Raw genomic sequence first — 17,592 nt, 5'->3', positions numbered from 1 at the left:
ATTACTCTGATGTTATCTTCCTCCAGGAGGGATTTTTGTTGGTTTTTACTTCTTCCAGACACATGGTGGTGCTGGTTGTTTAGAATCCTGTGACTCCAAGTTCAAAGTCTGCACTTTCATGCTCTGAGGACTCTCGACTTGTGGTTGTCCTGGGCCCCAGGGAGCTGGGTCTTGTCTGAGTCACCCTCATTCCCAGGGTGCAGCCCCTCCCCAGGCAGGCTGTGGGTTTGCAGGGTCACCGTGTTGGTGGGGTCTGGGCCGCCCTCTGCACCACCGTGTGCAGGGCCTCCTTGACCTCCTGGTTCCGCAGGCAGCAGATGATGGGGTTGAGCAGAGGCGTGAGCACTGTAGACCACGGGCACCAGCTTGTGGAGGTTGAAGGAGTAGATGGCGCGAGGCCGGGTGTAGATGAAGAGGGAGGCCGAGTAGAAGACGACCACCACGGCCAGGTGCGAGGCACAGGTGGAGAAGGCCTCGTGCCAGCTGGCGGCGGATGGGGTGCGCTGATGATGGCGGTGTAGGAGGAGACGGTGAGCGGCAGCGGCCCCAGCAGGATGAGCAGTGCCAGGAGGAAGTCCACGAGCTCCGCCAGGGACATGTCGGAGCACGCCAGGCTCAGCAGGGGGGACACGTCACAGAAGAAGTGGTTCACGACGTTGGGGCCGCAGTAGCCCAGGCGCGAGATGAAGAAGACCTTCCCCACGGAGGTGGTGAAGCCCGAGAGCCAGGGGCCAGCGGCCAGGAGGCTGCAGAGGCCGGGGCTCACGATGGCTGGGTAGCGCCGCAGGCTGCAGATGGCCACGTGGCGGTCGTAGGCCATGACGCCTAGGAGCACGCACCCTGAGCAGGCCAGTGCCAGGAAGAAGTACAGCTGCACCATGCAGCCCGCGAAGGAGATGCGGCGGAACTCGGGCGCCGCCAGGCTGAGCGGCATCTTGGGCACCGTGACGGAGATGTACCACACCTCCAGGAAGGATAGTTGCTGAGGAAGCCGTACACGGGCTTGTGCAGTGCGGGGCTGGCGTGGATCACGGCGACGGCGAGCAGGCTCTCGGTGACGGGCAGCAGGTAGGCCAGCAGGGGCACCACCAGCAGGCACAAGTGCAGGCCCAGGGAGCCCGGGAGACCCACCGGGATGAACTCAGTCACCTCCGAGTGGTTGGCCCCTGCAGACGTGACCTGGGGGCAGAGGTGGCGGGTTAGGCGCTGCGCCTCCCTCGAGGTTGTGTCAGCCGAGCCCCCCACGAGGAGGGAACCTGACCCTTGTCTGTGTCCCCCAGTGCTGCCCAGGGCCTGGCCCATGGCACCACGAGTTTCCCACCGGGTGCTGGGTGGGAGCTGGGCAGACGTGGGCCCTGTCTGCTCTGGGGCGGCCAGCCCAGCCTGGTCGCAGATGGTAGACGAATGCTGTGTGTCGTGGGGAAGGCTAGCAGGGCACCAGGAGGACACCTGAGAGGCCCGACCTGGCAACCCGCAAACAGGCTTCATGGGGACTGGTGGGGCCCATGGCCCAGGTCACCGAGGTCAGGGACAGTGGGCACGTGAGCCGGGGCAGAGTGGGAGGGGCCAGGCCTGGAGCCAGGCTCCTGCTGTCTTCCCAGGTAAGTGGCAGGTCCCCACCACCCTGTACACGCGATGGCAGCCCTGCTAAGTGTACCCCAGGGTTACCCGCGGCACTCAGCAGGCTCCCGAGGAGTCAGCAGGACCCAGGAATCCAAGTCCTCCCACCCTGGGTCCCCTCGCAGCCCTGGAGGAGCAAACTGTGACCCCAGAAGCTGAGTCCCCTCCACGGCCCTCAGGATCCAGCCCTCAGCTGCCCGGCCCCATGTCAGCTCCCGCCCAGTTCTGAGCCTCGTCCTGCGGCCATGGCTCTGCAGGGAGGTTCTGCGGGCGGGGCCTCCCTGTGCGCATCTCAGCCCCCACCCCAAGTGATAGTCAAGGGGCTGCGAGGGGCCAGGGCTGGCGGCGGCTTCTCCCCTGTCACAAAATTGTCTTCACAGGCTTGAAAGGACCAGATCCTAAAGACAGAAGTCAGCTCCCCCTCCCGCTCCTCGCTGGGCAGCCGGGTCTCTTCCCTCCTGTTGGCCCCCTACCCACTGCCCCACTTCAGCCTGTCCCTCCGTCCCAAGAACGGGCCCTTCAGACATCCTAGTGAGCTTCCAGGTCTCCAAAACCCATTTAAAAGTCAGTCCAGGGACTTCCCTGGTTGTCCAGTGGTTAGGACTCCGTGCTTCCACTGGGTCGCGGGTTCAATCCCTGGTTGGGGAACTAAGATCCCACGTGCCACATGGCGCGGTCAAAAAAAAAAGTCAGTCCACTCATTTGTAGTGTGGCTGGGGTTTTAGCTTTTTGTCTGCACTGTATGGGACTCAGAACGGGGCCCTGAGTGGGTCCACACACTTGACGTTGAAGTAACACCCAGTCGAGACCCAGCTGCCCAGTGAGGAGCGGGAGGGGGTGCTGACTTCTGTCTTTAGGATCTGGTCCTTTCAAGCCTGTGAAGACAATTTCTTGTAACAGGGGAGAAGCCGCCGCCAGCCCTGGCCCCCTGCTAGAACAGGCTGGATCACGTGTGCAGGATGTATCTGGAGAACAGAAACCCCGGCCTCGTATCTCTGCCCTTGTTTCGTGTCTGCTCCAGGAGGCAGGAACCCCCCGTTTTCATCCTGCAAAGACTTTAGGAGGTAGTAGGGCCCCGAGCTCCAGGGTGTGGGCTCTGGGACGGGCAGTTCGGGTTCAAACCTTGCCCTCCCCCGGCCACCTGAGCCTTGGACAGGACAGCTGCCCTCCCCGTGCCTCTGGTCTCTCAGCTGTCCCGCGGGGTCATGGCAGGACCCTGGCTGAGCTCACCTGCTACAGACCCTGAGGTGCCTGGTGGCCACAGGGGCGGCAGTGACTCCAGGCAGAAGAGGTAGCCTGGTCAGACCTCGGTGGTGTGGTGTCGGCCCCCGGTGTGGCCAGGGCCTGGACAAAACTACCCCGGGCCCCTCTCTCTCCACTCTCCCACTATGGCTCCTGACAACCATGTCTGCCCTGATCTGCCACTGACCGGCTGTGGGACTTGGAACAAAGATCTGTACTCACCCAGCCCCTGTTTCTCAGTCTGAAAGATGGAGCAGAAGGGCCACTTCTTTGATGGGGTGGGAGGCAGGCCTGAGTTCTCATCACACAGATGCATGGGGACAAACCACAAGGTCCCCGTCTTGCACCACGATGTGCCAGTCAACACACGTGCTCCCCAAACCCGACACGAGCGCAAGAGCCACACACCGTCCCCCAGACTTAGATTCACTCACAGGTGCCTGCACCCTCCGCGCCCAGCCCACAGGCCCCCGAGCAGAGCAGGCATTCACGTGGACACCACACCCCCAGGCAGACGAAGACACAGAGACGGCGGTGCCCGTGCCCCAGAGAGACACTCAGACGTCCCCGTACACACGCCACCTGCACAGAAACACATGGACAAACACGGCTCTGACACAAGGGTAAACCCCATACCACAGACACGCTGCCCTTCACACGGGCGCCAGTCAAGACACACACCCCGCTACTGACAGCCCTGGCTGGCTCGCTGCCCATTGTTGCGGGAATGGGCGCACACAGGCACGCGCTCGGACACGGGAACACAGGCACACACACCCTCAGCTCCACCTGTGCTAAGACTGACGCAGTCTCAGGCGGCAGAGCTGGGTTCAAGTCCCAGCCCTGCCCACACTCTGCTCACCTGGCATGGGGCGCCCGACAGTTCTCTGGGGCAGGGGCCTGGCAGACGCGGCTCCTTACCTGGTCCTGAGCGCTCAGAGGGACTCAGGTTCTGCAGGTGTGTTCGGCTGGGCCAGGGCAGGCAGAGGCTGACCAGGGGCTCCTGCAGCGTGTGTCCTGCTGACAGCTGAGCCCAGCTCTGGACGCCGGGCCCGCGGACCTCCCCATCCCAGGACTGTCATGTTCCCTGCGACCCTCCACGTGCATCCCTCCCAGGACAGAGCTCTGAGGATGCAAAAGGGATGAGGCTGGCTGCAGAGATCCCCTTCGCAATAAAGAGGCCCGTCGGGGGCAGACGGCAGTCGATGCCCCAGAGGGAAGCAGGTGCCTCCTCCGAGCCCCTGTCTCACAGGAGCAGCAGTCGGGTCTCCTGGGGGAAAGCACAAGGGACCACAGTCTCCTGCGTGGGGAGGGTGGCCGAGGGCCGGGCAGCCTGGGAGCCCACACCACCCACCTCCCAGGCCGCGAGTGTGTTTCCAAAGGACAGCCAAGTCTTAAATGGGAGGCTGACCTCGGTCCTCAGTCACTTTCTTCTCACATGAGAAGAGCCCACAGGAGGGAGAGGCAGGCGGAGGAGGCCAGGGCCAGGCTCCTCCCACCCCCCGTCCCAGGGGCCAGTGCACAAGACACCCACCCGGCCGCAGCTCCTGCCGGGAGGCCCAGGCCTCCGCCCAAGGGCCCTCCTGTCCTGTGATTGGCTCTGTCGGCCAAAGTGGCCGGAATCAGAGCCCAGAGGGCAACCTGCCCTCCCCCGCTGTCCTTGTGGGACCAGAGCCGGTGTGACGGAGGTAGGATGTGGGTGCAGGTGGGCACCCTCGCCATCCAGCGGCCGCTCAGTGCAGCAGAGGGGGCTCGGGTAGAAACCACTGCCCACCCCGGGCCCGAGCTGGGGGCGCAGGAGCGGCCTGGGCCGTGCCCCAGACCCTGCTGTCCTGGGTGGGCTCCACACTGCCCTCTCAGAGTGGCTGGGGCTCCCGCCGGCCGCATGGTCACCTACCTCCCTGATCTCCGGCGGTCCACTGTGAGGGTCACACGAGGTGGACAGAGAAACCCTTTAGTGAGGCACGAACGGGTGCCGGCCCTAGGACCCTCTACCCAGGAGCCCGCAAGGGGCCTCGGCCGCTTCCTGGCACGTGGGGCACAGACCTCGCCATCAGTCTCTGTGCTGAATCAGAGAAGGGGTCCCACAGGCTGCAGGGGGCAGCTGACCGGCCCCTTAAAGGTGGGAGAGGGCCCTGCTGCCGCCCCAGCCCGGGGCCCCGCCCCAGTGGAGCTCAGAGCTCTGGGGCTGCCCCGCTGGGCCCGGCTGGGGGTAGCTTGGCTGTGTGTCCCTCTGACCCAAAGTCATTTTACAGAAGTCCTTTACTCATCCATCATTCCGCGGCGTTTGCTGGGTCTTTACTGGTCTCGGCCTGGGCTCTCAACTTCAGACGCAGCAGCGAACAGACCAGTTCCTGCCGCGTGGAGCTCGGGTGTCGGAGGAAGTGGATGGCGGGCTGGTGAGCAGGCCCTCCTGGGGCGCACGGATGGTGACATGTGCCGGGTACAGGGCAGGGCTGTGGCTCGTGCCGACTCCTGAGGGCCCAGGGGCGCTGGAGACAGCAGGGCAGGGAGTGCCAGGCAGAGGGAACGGCGACTGCAAAGGCCTCAGGGTGCTGGGGGAGTGCGGCTCAGAGCGGGGGCAGCGTGGGCTACGTGCTGGGGACGGGCCTGGGGCAGAGCCATGGCCGAGCTCAGAGGTGGGCGCCCCTCAGTGGTCAGTACGCAGAGCCTGCTGGTGTCCTTGGCGCTTAGCTTTCTCAGGGACAAGTGCAGGGCTCTGCCCAGAGGAGGGGCCAGATGCATCTTTGCTTTAAAGGAACGAAGTGCCGAGGGTCTGGTCTGGGGCTGCGGTTGCAGGTTGTAGAGTGCACTCTCGTGTGACTGTGGTGGGTCAGTCACATCCATCACAGGATGGATTCTGGGGCAGAGCCCGTGGGCTTGGCTGATGGATTGGACGTAAGTGTGGAGGAGCCAGGGGTCCCAGGCTCTGGGAGAAGTGGGATTGAGGGGTTCGGAGGAAGTCAGAAGTAAGTTTTCGGTGTGCTTATTTGGAGATGAAAGGACAGTCAGGTGGAGACGTGGACGTGTGAGACTGGAGTCCAGAGCTGGGCTGGGGGTGGAGGTGAGCCTTCAGGGGTCCGTCTGGGCATGATGACATTTCCTCATGAGGCTGAGAAGAGGCCCAAGGCCTGGGGCCTCCCACGGCCGAGGGTGTGGGATGGGAAAGGAGCCTGGAGCGGGCGGGGGGTGGGGGGGAGGAGGAGGAGGAGTGAGCCACGGTGAGGCTGGTGAGGCTGGTCTTCTTTAGCTGTTGTGATGTCCTTAACCTCGCCTGCTTCACCGTGTTCTGAGGATGCTGGAGCTAATCTATTCAGGATGTAATTTTAAGTGACTGAGAACGTGGCCAGCCCTGATGACCGTGGGAGGACGCTGAGACGTGGTGGTGGTGTGGGCGGTGTGTCCACTCTCACTCTCTTCTTGCTGGGCCTGGGCGCAAGGGCACAGCTGTGGGGTCCGGTGCAGGGCCGCCCACGCTGCGGGCTTCTGTCTGCAGCACCGTGGCCTCAGCCTCCCCCAGCTCTGCCTGTGGCAGAGAGGCCGCTAGAACCTTCCAGGGGGTGTGGCTCCGGCCCCATGTAAGCCTCCCTGGTTTCCCGCCTGCGCCACCAGTCCGCTCAGGGCTTGCTCTCCTAGGGCAGGTCTCCCCACTGCTGTGCCTTCCCGGGGCCTGGCACCACCGCGCACCCACCGAGACTCATGGGTCGGATGTCTCTCCCAGAGGCCTGTTCGGCACGGGCTGTCTCAGGCTGCAGAACTGCTGGGACTTCTCACTTGTTTGTTGACGACTTTGGTGCACGGTTGGAGATTTTCTTTTTGGGAGCCCAGGCATCCGTGGACAGCCCTCTCAGCTCACGGCCGCTGGTTCAACCTCCACTTCCCAGGGCCCTGTACCCCACGCCTCGTCAGCCCCTCCGCACTGACACCCCAGCTTCCCATGGCCCACAGCTTCCGCTCTTGGCCTGCCTGTTTCTTGGGTCACTCCCACAGCACCCCTGGTCCCACCGCAGTGAGCGCCGCGCCCCCCCTCCAGGGTTGGCACTCACCCACCCCCTGCAGAGCCCCCATCTCTGGCTCTGCAGCATGAGCTGCCTTCCCGGAAGGCTTCCTAAACTCTACCCCCAACCCCTTCTCGGAAAACAAGCCACAGGCGGGGCCGGACTTCCTGCTTCCCCCAGAGACCTTATCTTTATCCAGTACTTCCTGCCGGACGCCATGGGGCTGGCCTCCCCCAGGGCGCGCTGAGCTCTCCACTCCAGCCCCACACCTCAAGGGCCCTCGTCCAGCTCGGCTCCTGGGTCTTCATCTCCTTTCCCTCCAGCATCAGCATGGAAATTCCCACCTCTGCCCCTTGGTAACCAGCACCCTCACTTCCTCACCCCACCAGGGCCAGCTGGGCCTGGAGGCCTGCCACTGGCCCCCTGGAGGTGCCTGGTGGTGTCTGCAGGGAGGAGGGAATCTACTCCTAGACCCTGCTCTCTGCTTCCACCCCACGCTGCCCAGCTGGCCGTTGTAGGAGACCCCCAACCACCACGGACAGCTCATCCAAAAGGGGCTGCTGAGGGCTGCTTGTAGTTGACTTGGATGGCTCTTCCCACTCATTGGGTTTCCATGTAAATTTTAGAATCATTTTGTCGTCTAGTCCCCCTCCTTCAATAGTTTAATTCGGGAAAATTTTACTTCTTTGCAAGACTGAGTCTTCTGTGAACTTGGTGCCTTTCCTTCCTTCCTTAAACTTTCCTTCAGTGTCACTCAGTTTTCTCATAAAGCTTCCACCTCTTTCATTAGAGTAATTCCTAGATATTTAATATTTTTGTTGCTTTTATAAAGTGTATCTATTTAAAAGAATTCATTTTCTGTTTATTCTCACATATAGAAAAACAAGTGACTTGTTTATTGACAAGTTATCCAGTTATCTTGATAAACTTCCTTCTGATAAACTTTCTTCTGAGTTCTGCTAACCTATCTGTAGATTCTTCTGGATTTTCACATTCCCAGTGGCCTTGTCTGTGAGAATGACAGTTTCCAATACTTACGATTTTCTTCCTAACTTACTGCGCTGGCTAAGACCTCCAGGGCAAAGTCAGGCAGAAACGGTCAGGGTCGCCTGTTTTTGATCTCAGAAAGTAGGACGCTGGCTGCGAGCTGTGTTCTGGCGACACTTCTTATCAGAGTAAGGAAATTCCCTCCTACTTCTAGTTTACAACGTCTTATCTTATTTATTTATTATCAAATGGATATTGAACGTTATATACTTTTTTTGCATCTCTGAAGATGACAGTGTGATTTTTCTCTCTTAGTATTTCAATGTGGGAGTTTACAGTGCTTTTCTAACGTTAAACCAACTTTGCGCTCCTGGAGAAAAGCCAGCTTGGACATAATTAGTATGTTTTGCACACATTGCTGATTCTGTTAGTTCTGGGCCTGGGGTTTTCTCTGTGGGAGGCTTTTCCTTCTTTAAACACAGCATTCTTGAGGTGTAATTGGCACACACTAAATAGCACACATATAAAGCGTACAGTTTGGTCCGTTTTGACGTATGTGCACACCCCGGAAACCCGCACCACGACCAAGAGAACATGCATTTCCACCAGCCCAGAGCTTCCTCTTCTCCAGGCAATACTGGCCTGTTTTCTGTCCCTGTCAGTCAGTTTTATGTAAGTGGGATCACGTCCCTGGGGCCGTGTAGTTCACCCCTTTTATTCTATTGTATGGATTTGCCACGTTTGCCTGTTGACAGCCATTTTTGTTGCTTGAGTTTTCGGCTGTTGTGAATAATGCAGCTATGAACATTCCTGTGCAAGACTTTTCATACGCACAGGCTTTAATTCCTCCTGGGTGACTACCTAGGAGTGAGATGGCGGGATCGCGTGGTGGGGTGTGTGTAACTCGCTGTGAAATGCCACGCTTTCCCCGGGGGGTTGCAGACCGTGAGCGCCGGCTGCTCCGCATCCTCACCGATGACACTCGGCCAGTCCTTGAATTTCAGTCCTTCTGACAGGCACGTAGGGGCTGCATTGTTGTTTTAATTTGAAATTCCCCAGAGAGTTATTTGCAATCCATGTTTCTTCTTTGGTGAAGTTCAGATAATTTGCCTATTAGATCATTGGGTGATTTTCTTATCCTTGAGTATGAGGGCACATTATATCTTCTGAATATAAGTCCTTTATTAGATGTATACTTTTCAAATATTTCCTCTTGGTCTGTAGTTTGTCTTTTTGTTCTATTTCAAAGAAAAGTTTTAAATTTTGATGTAGTCCATTTATCTATTGGTTCTTTTATATTTTGTATTTTGGGGTCATATCTAAGAAATACTTGCATAATCCCAGGTCACAAAGATTTTCTCCTATGTTTTCTTCTAGAAGTTTTATAATTTTAGATTTTACATTTAGGTCTATGATGCATTTTGAGTTAATTTTTGCATATGGTATGAGGCATGGATCAAAGTTCACTTTTTTCTACTGAGTTGCTTTGATAAAAATCCATTGCCCATATATTTGTGGATCTATTTCTGGTCTCCCTATTCAGTTCCATTCGTCTGTTTGTCTGTCTTGACACCAATACATTTTCTTGATTTCTGTAGCTTTATAATAAGTCTGAAATCAGGTGGTGTTAGTCCTCCAAATTTGTTACCCTTTTTCAAAGTTGTTTTGGCTCTTCTAGGTCCTTTGAATTTCCACATGAGTTATAGGATAAGTTTGTCAATTTCTACAGACAAGTTTTCTGGAGGCTTTGGATGAGATTACATTGAATCTAGAGATCAATTTAGTGAGAATCGACGTATTAACAATGTTGAGTCTTCTGGTCCGGGGACACAGAACATCTCTTGATTTATTTAGGCCTTTAATTTGCCTCAGCGGTCATCTGTAGTTCTCAGTGTGTAGATCTTTCATATCTTTTGTTGGGTATATTCCTAAGTAGTTCATATTCTTGGTGATATTGTAATTGGTATTTTCAAGTTTTAATTTGCAATTGTTTGTTGCTAGTATATAGAAGTACAGTTGATTATTTGTACATGGATCTCATGTCATGCAACTCACTTACTAGTCCAAAAAGTTAAGCAGAGACATGGAAGATATATAAAAGATCCACACCAAACTTCTAGAGATGAAAACCAAATGTATGAGATGAAAGTTACACTGGATGGGACAATATATATATGTTAAATAATTTATAAGAAAAGATGAATATAATGTGTAAGGAGAGGAGAGTTTCAGTAAGATATGGATAAACAAGAAGAAAAACAAATGAAAATCTTCCAACTGAAAAATATAGTATTTGCTATTAAAATCATTAACAGAATTAGTATCAGACAGGATGTGAAATAAAAGGATCATGTGAAATACTACAATATTAATTCAAGACACGCCGTCGTGGGTTTGGGATGCTTATTGTATAAGAAATATAGCTAAAAAGTCAATAGAAATAAAATGGAATACTAAAAAACAACCCAAAAGAAGTTAGGGGAAGAGGAACAAAGAGTAGCTGGACAAATAGAAAACAATGGTATGGCAGACTTACACTCTCCCATGTCAATAATTGCGTTTAATGTAAATGGACCAAACAATCTAATTAAATGGTGGAATGGCTAAAAAAACAAGGCCACGTTTCATGCTATTTACAAGAGATGTACTTTACATAGAATGACACAAATAGGATAAAAATTAAAAGATGAAAAATGTATACCATGCAAATAGTAAGTATATGAAAGCTGGTGTAGCCACATGAATGGCAGATAAAATAAACTTCAAAATGAGGCGAATTACTGAGATTGAGGAGCGTCTTGTAATGACAACAGGGCCACCTCTCCAGAATGACAAGGTAATCTTACAGGTGAATGCAGCTGTTAACAGTTTCAAGATATGTGAAGTGAAAATGGACATAACTAAGAGCAGAAATAGACAAAACCACATCATAGTTGGAGGACTTACTGTTCCATGCTCAACCATTGCTAGAAAATGAAGACAAAAGATTCAGTTATTCATAGGAAAAGTAAACAATGCTACCAACCAAAATGACCTAATAAAAATTCATAAACCTTACACTGAACCCCTGCACAGTACATATTCTTTTCAAGAGCACATGGTATAGTCACCATTGTAGACTGTATGAGGCAATACAGTAACTGTCAATAAATTAGAAAGGATTGAAATCATAAGAGTATATTCCCAGACCACACAGAATTAAACTAGAAATAAATAACAGAAATATATTTAGAAACTCCCCCAAATACTTGGAAATTAAGAAACATACTTCTCAGAAACCATGGGTCAAAGAAGAAATCACAAAAGAAATTAGAAAATATTTCAAATTGAGTGATGAGGAATACAAAACAAGCCTTTTGACAAAGATGACTTCACTGGTGAATTCTGTCAAACACTTAAGGAAAAATATTGCCAGTCACCCACAAATTGGAGTCAAGGAATAGAGGAAAAGGAAATACTTCCCAAATCTTTCCATTAGGCCAGCATAGCCCTCAAAATCTATCAGGAAATACAGAGCAATATACTTTGTGAACATAATATTTACAATTAGACTTTAGCAACATATAAAACAGACAATATAACATATAAAACAGATAATATAGCACAACCAGTTTCAGTTTGGCCCAGGAATGGAAGATCAGTTTAACATACAAAAGTCACCAAAGTAATTTAACATATCAGAATAAAAGGGAAGACTTAATGTGATCATTACAATAAATGCAGAAATCCCTGTGACAAAATTCAAGACTTATTTATGCCTAGCCCAAGATTTGTATGAATATGCAAAGGACCTCGAACGTCCACAGAAAACTCTTGGAAAAGAATGAAACATCAGGACTTATAATGTTTAATTTCAGTACTCACGCTACAGCTGCAGTGAGCAGTGGCATGTGGGGTTGCTGTAAGGAGAGGAGAGTAGACGAAAGAGCAGATGGGCCCAGAGATGAACCGCACACGTGCGCTCAGCTGATTGCAGTCGGAGAAGGCAGATGTCCACTCGGGAGAAACAAGACCCTGGCATCTCCCTCACACCACACACGAAAATGAGTTAGAGATGGTCCTAGACCTAAACGTACAGGCTGAGACCATAAGGTATCTGGGAGAAAACCTGGGAAAATATTTTTACTTACCTCAGGAAGGCAGTTTTCTTACAGAGAATACAATAAGGAAAAAATTGCAAAATCACAATTTATATATGTGTATATATACTATAAATACAGATATATTTTACTAGTATTTTACTTGAATACAAGTCCTATATTGAATATGTGATTTGTTAGTATTTTCGCCCAGTGTGTAAGTTTTCATAATACTTTCACAAAGCAAAGATTTTTAATTTTTACAAGGTCCAATTTATCATTTTTTATGGAGTTTGCTTGTGGTGTCAAGTCTAAGAATGCTTTGCTTCTTCTTAGGTCCCACAGATTTTATTCTATTTTTCTCTAGAGGTTTTATAGTTTCACATTTTATATTTAAGTCCATGATCCTTTTGGAGTTCATTTTTGTATAAGGTATGAGGTTTATTACTTTATTTTATTCCCCCTCACCCGATATCCAATTCTTTCAGCACCATTTATTAAAAAGTTTATCCCTCTTTCATTTAGTAGCTTTGTTATTTTGTTGAACAGTAATTAGGCATATTTGTGTGAATCTGTTTCTGGATTCTCCATCCCGTTCCATTTATCTGTGTCTTGATTATTATAGCTATACAGTAAGTCATAACATTGGAAACAGTAATTCCTCTCACTACCCCTTCCCCCCAGTATAAGGCTATTCTAGGATCTTTCATTTTCCATATAAATTTTATTTATTTATTTAATTTTTAAATTAATTTTTATTGGAGTATGGTTGCTTTACAATGTTGTGTTAGCTTCTTGCTGTACGGCAAAGTGAATCAGTCATATGTATACCTATATCCGTTCTTTTTTAGATTTCCTTCCCATTTGGGTCACCACAGAGCACTGAGTAGAGTTCCCTGTGCTATACAGTAGGTTCTCATTAGTTATCTATTTTTTACACAGTAATGTATATTCCATATAAATTTTACAATAGGTTTGTCTATGTCTACCAAAAAAAACCTTGCTGAGATATGGATAGGAATTACCTTAAACCCACACATCAGTTTAGGGAGAATTGACATCTTTGCTATGTTGGGTCTTCCAATCCATGAAAACATGTCTCTTCAAGTTAGAGAGAGAGTATTTGATTTCTTTCATCAACATTTTGTAATTTTCATCAGACATATACTGTGCATGTTTTGTTAGATTTATGCCTAAGTGTTTCACTTTCATTGGAGAAATTGTAAGTTATTTTGCATTTTTATTTTGAGTTCCACCTGTTCATTGTTAGTATATAGAAATGTAATTGATTCTTGTGTTTTGATCTTGTATCCTCTAACCTTATTGAATTCACTTATTAGTTCTAGTTTTTTTTTTTTTTTTTTGTAGACCTCTTGGGATTTTCTACATAGGCAATTGTGTCATTTGTAAATAGAGACATTTTAAAATTTCATCCTTTCCAATGAGTAAGCTTTTATTTCTTTTTATTGTCTTATTGCAATGGCTAGACCTTCCAGTAATATGTTGAGTAAGGGTGGTGAGGATGAACATCCTCGTACAGTTCCCAATCTAGAGGGAAGACATCCAGTCTTTCACGATTAAGTATGATGTTAATTGTAGGTGTTCTGTAAGTGCTCTTTACGAGATTGAGGAAGTTCCCTTCTATTCCTAGTTTTCTGAGAGTTTTTTACTTATCCTGAGTGGAGAGTGAATTTTGTCAAATGTTTTTTCTGCATCATTGATATGATCATATAATTTGTCTTCTTAGCCTCTTGTGGGTGGATTACAGTGATTGATTTTCAACTATCGAATCAGCCTTGCATGCTTGTGATAATTCCACTCAGTTGTAGTGTATTGTTTTTTTTATATACAGGATTATATTTGATAAAATTTTGTTGAAGATTTTGCATTTAAATATATTAGAAATATTGGTCTGTAGTTTTCTTTTTCTTTTACTCATCTGTAGTTTTCTGTCTTTGGCTGGATTTAGTATCAGGGTAATCCTGGTCTTATAAAATGAGTTGAGAAGTGTTCCATTTTCTTTTATTTTCTTGAAAAGATTGTGTGAAATTGGTGTATTCTTATTTAAATTTTTGGTAAAATTCTCTATGAAACCATCTGGGCCTAGACATTTCTTTTTCAGCAGTATTTAGACTTTATTTTTTTTAGAACAGTTTTAGATTTACACAAAAATGGAGAAGATAGTACAGTGAGTCACCATATATTCCACCACCAGTTTTATCATTATTAACATCTTACATTAGTGTGGTATATTTGCTACAATTAATGGAACAATATTGATACAGTATTATAAACTAAAGTCTATAGTTTATTCAGATTTCCTTAGTTTTTACCTGATGTCCTTTTTCTCCCAGGATCCCATCTAGTACACCACATGACATTTAGTTGGCCTGTCTCCTTAGGCTCCTCCTGGATGTGACAGTTTCTTATACTTTCCTTGTTTTTGATGACCTTGACCGTTGTGAGGAGTGCTGCTCAGGTATTTTGTAGGATGCCCCTTTATTGGAATTTGTCTGATCTTTGTCTCATTGGATTGTGGTTATTGGGGGGGTTTTTGGGAGGGACATGACAGAGGTAAAGTGCCCTTCTTGTCACATCATATTAAGGGCATATATCCTCAACATGACATGTCACTGTCAATATTGACCTTGAACACCTGGCTGTGGTCGTGTTTGTCAGGTTTCTCCACTGTCAGGTTACTCTTTCCCCCCTGATTCTATTCTACGTTTTATTCTTTGGAAGGAAGACACTATGTGTGGCCCACACTTAAGGGAGATTATGCTCTCCCTGCTTGAAAGCATAATCCACACAAAATATTTGGAATTCTTCTGCATGGGAGATTTACCTTTTCTGCCCCATTTGATTTATTTATTATTTACTATTGATTGATTTATTCAATATTTATATCAGCATGGTTCAGGAATATTTATTTTACACTTTGGGTTGTAATCCATTGTTGTTTTATTTATTTTGTTGTTCACATTGTTCCACCTTTGGCCTTTGGGAGCTCTTTCAGCTTTCCCCTGTGTACCTCTGGCATACTTTCTTCAAATTTTTTTTTTTTTTATCGTTTGTTTTTGATCATTTCTTTACTTTTTGGCACTAAAAGATGCTCCCAGCTCATCTTGTATTTTTTTATACCCCGGTCTTAGAATCAGCCATTTCTCCAAGGAGCTATGGTTCCTTTCATTGGATAATGGCATTAGAAACCTAGATGTGGACCCTAGGTGTGCTCTTTGCTACTGGAGTGTCTTTGCTCCTAAGCCCTCTCAGCTGACACGTATCTGCACACATGTCTATAGACATGTCTATAAATATTTCCATATGTAAGCATCTGTATCTATATTAAGCTAAACATGAGATCTTACTGATGTCTCCAATTCTAGTCCATCACTACATGACTCATTCTAACCTCCTCCCTCGCTAATCTGCAAATGTCCATTCCAACATGGAGAACCTTGGCTTTAGGAGCATTTTGATTACAAAAACTTAACTTCCTTAATAGTTATGGGACTATTCAGGTTATCTATTTCATCCTGGCTGAGTTTTAGTAGTTTGTGATTTTCAAAGAACTGGTCCAACTCTTTTTTATTTTTTTTCTCCACACACACTTGGTTTTATTTTCACTTCATTTTTGCTAGACAAAATTCCTCTGCAGGACAATGTTTGTGTCCATCTCTTTTAAGTTGTCAAATTTATGCGCTTAAGCTTGTTCTTAGTAGTTCCCTAGTATCCTTCTAATGGCTGTAGGATCTGTTGTGATATCACCTTTTAAAATTCCTGATACCCATTTGTGTCTTCTCTTTTAAAATCTTTGTCAATTTTTCTAGAGGTTGATTAATTTTATTAAATTTTTTCAAAGAACTGTTTTTTTGTTTCATTAATCTTCTCTATTGTTTTCCTATTTTCAATTTCATTGATTTATGCTTTTAGCTTTCTAATTTTCTTTCTTGTGCATACTTTGGCTTTATTTAACTTTTCTTTTTCTGGATTTTTGAGGTTGGAATTGAGATTATTGATTAGAGAGTTTTCCTGTTATGTAAGCATTTAGCAGTATAAATTTCCCTTAGTGTTACTTATTATTAGCTGCATCCCACAAATTTTGATATGTTGTATTTTCATTTTCATTCACCTCTTTGTGTTTTTAAAATTTCTTTTGAGATTTCATCTTTGATCCATGGATTACTTAGAAGTGTGTTTAATTTCCAAATGTTTGCAGATTTTTTAGTTGTATTTCTGGTATTTATTTCTTGTTTGATTCCACTGTGGTCAGAAAATGTGCTCTGCATGATCTCAGTCCTTTTAAAATTTGTCAAGGTTTGTTTTATGACCTACATTATCATCAATTTTGGTGACTGTTCCATGTGTGCATGAAACAAATGTGTATTCTACTCTTATTGTATGGAGTTTTCTATAAATGTCAACTAGATCCTGTTGGTTGATGGTGTTGTTCAGTTGTTCTAGATCATTGTTGATTTTCTGTCTAGCAGCTTTATCAATTGCTGTGAATGGGGTGTTGAAGTCTCCAACTAGAATTGTGGATTTGTCTATTCCTCCTTTTAGCTCTAACTGTTTTTGTTTTACATACTTTGAAGCTCCATGGTTTGGTGCATACACATTTACGATTGTTCTATCTTCTTGGAAGGTTGGTCTTTTTATCATTATGTAATGTCCCCCTTTCTCCCTAGTAATTTTCTTTTATCTGAAATGTTTCTCTGACATTAATTTACCCATTCTTGCTTTTCTTGATTAATGTTTACATGGGAGATCTTTTTCTATCCTTTTATTTTCAACCAACCTATGTCATGTTTGAAGGGAGCTTCATGTAAACAACACATATTTGGGTCTTTTTTTTTGGTTGGTTTGTTTGGTTTTTTGGTTTGTTTGTTTTGTTTTGTATTCACTCTGCCAATATCTGTCTTTTAATTTGTGAATTTAGACCATTTACATTTAATGTATTATTGACATGTTAGGCCTTAAGTCTGCCATCTTATTTTTTGTTTTCTATTTGTTCCCACTGTTTCTCATGCCTCTATTTCTTTTTAAAAAATTGTTTCCTTGAGAGTTATGTGAACATTTTTAAAGTTCCATTTTTGATGTATTTATAATGTTTTTGAGTTTTGAATAATTTTTTTTTCCTTTTTAATTGAAGTATAGTTGATTTAGAATATTATATTGTTTCAGGTGTACAGTAGAGTGATTCAGTACTTTTAGGGATTATATTACATTAAAAGATATTATAAGATAATGGCTGTAATTCCCTATGCTATAAAGCTATCCTTGTTGCTTATCTATTTTATACATAGTAGTTTGTATCTCTTAATTCCATACCCCTAATTTTCATCTCTCTCTTCCCTCTCTCCTTTGGTAACCATTGGTTTTTTTCTCTACATCTGTGAGTCTGTTTCTGTTTTGTATATACATTAATTTGTATTATTTTTTAGATTCCATATGTAAGTGATATCATACAGTATTTGTCTTTCTCTCTCTGACTTATTTAACTAAGCATAATATTCTCTAGGTCCATCCACATTGCTGTAAATGGCAGAATTTTTTTTTTTTTTAATATTTTCTTGGCCACGCTGTCTGGCATGTGGGATCCTAGCTCCCTGATCAGGGATCAAACCCATGCCCCTTGCATTGGAAGTGTGGAATCTTAACCACTG

At 47.0% G+C, this 17,592-nt stretch overlaps 1 protein-coding gene across 1 annotated transcript; it reads right to left on the bottom strand.

The window, feature by feature from the left end:
- Window positions 1-235: 235 nt before the first annotated feature.
- LOC132351031 (olfactory receptor 226-like) lies at window positions 236-1,488 on the bottom strand. The gene is given in 4 exon segments (XM_059900729.1): window positions 236-347; window positions 349-505; window positions 508-978; window positions 981-1,488. Coding segments are annotated over 4 exon segments (1,248 nt in total).
- Window positions 1,489-17,592: the final 16,104 nt, after the last annotated feature.

The sequence above is a fragment of the Balaenoptera ricei genome, chromosome 16, assembly GCF_028023285.1.
Source record: "Balaenoptera ricei isolate mBalRic1 chromosome 16, mBalRic1.hap2, whole genome shotgun sequence".
Lineage (NCBI taxonomy): Eukaryota > Metazoa > Chordata > Mammalia > Artiodactyla > Balaenopteridae > Balaenoptera > Balaenoptera ricei.
This window is presented reverse-complemented; position numbering and strand designations above follow the sequence as displayed.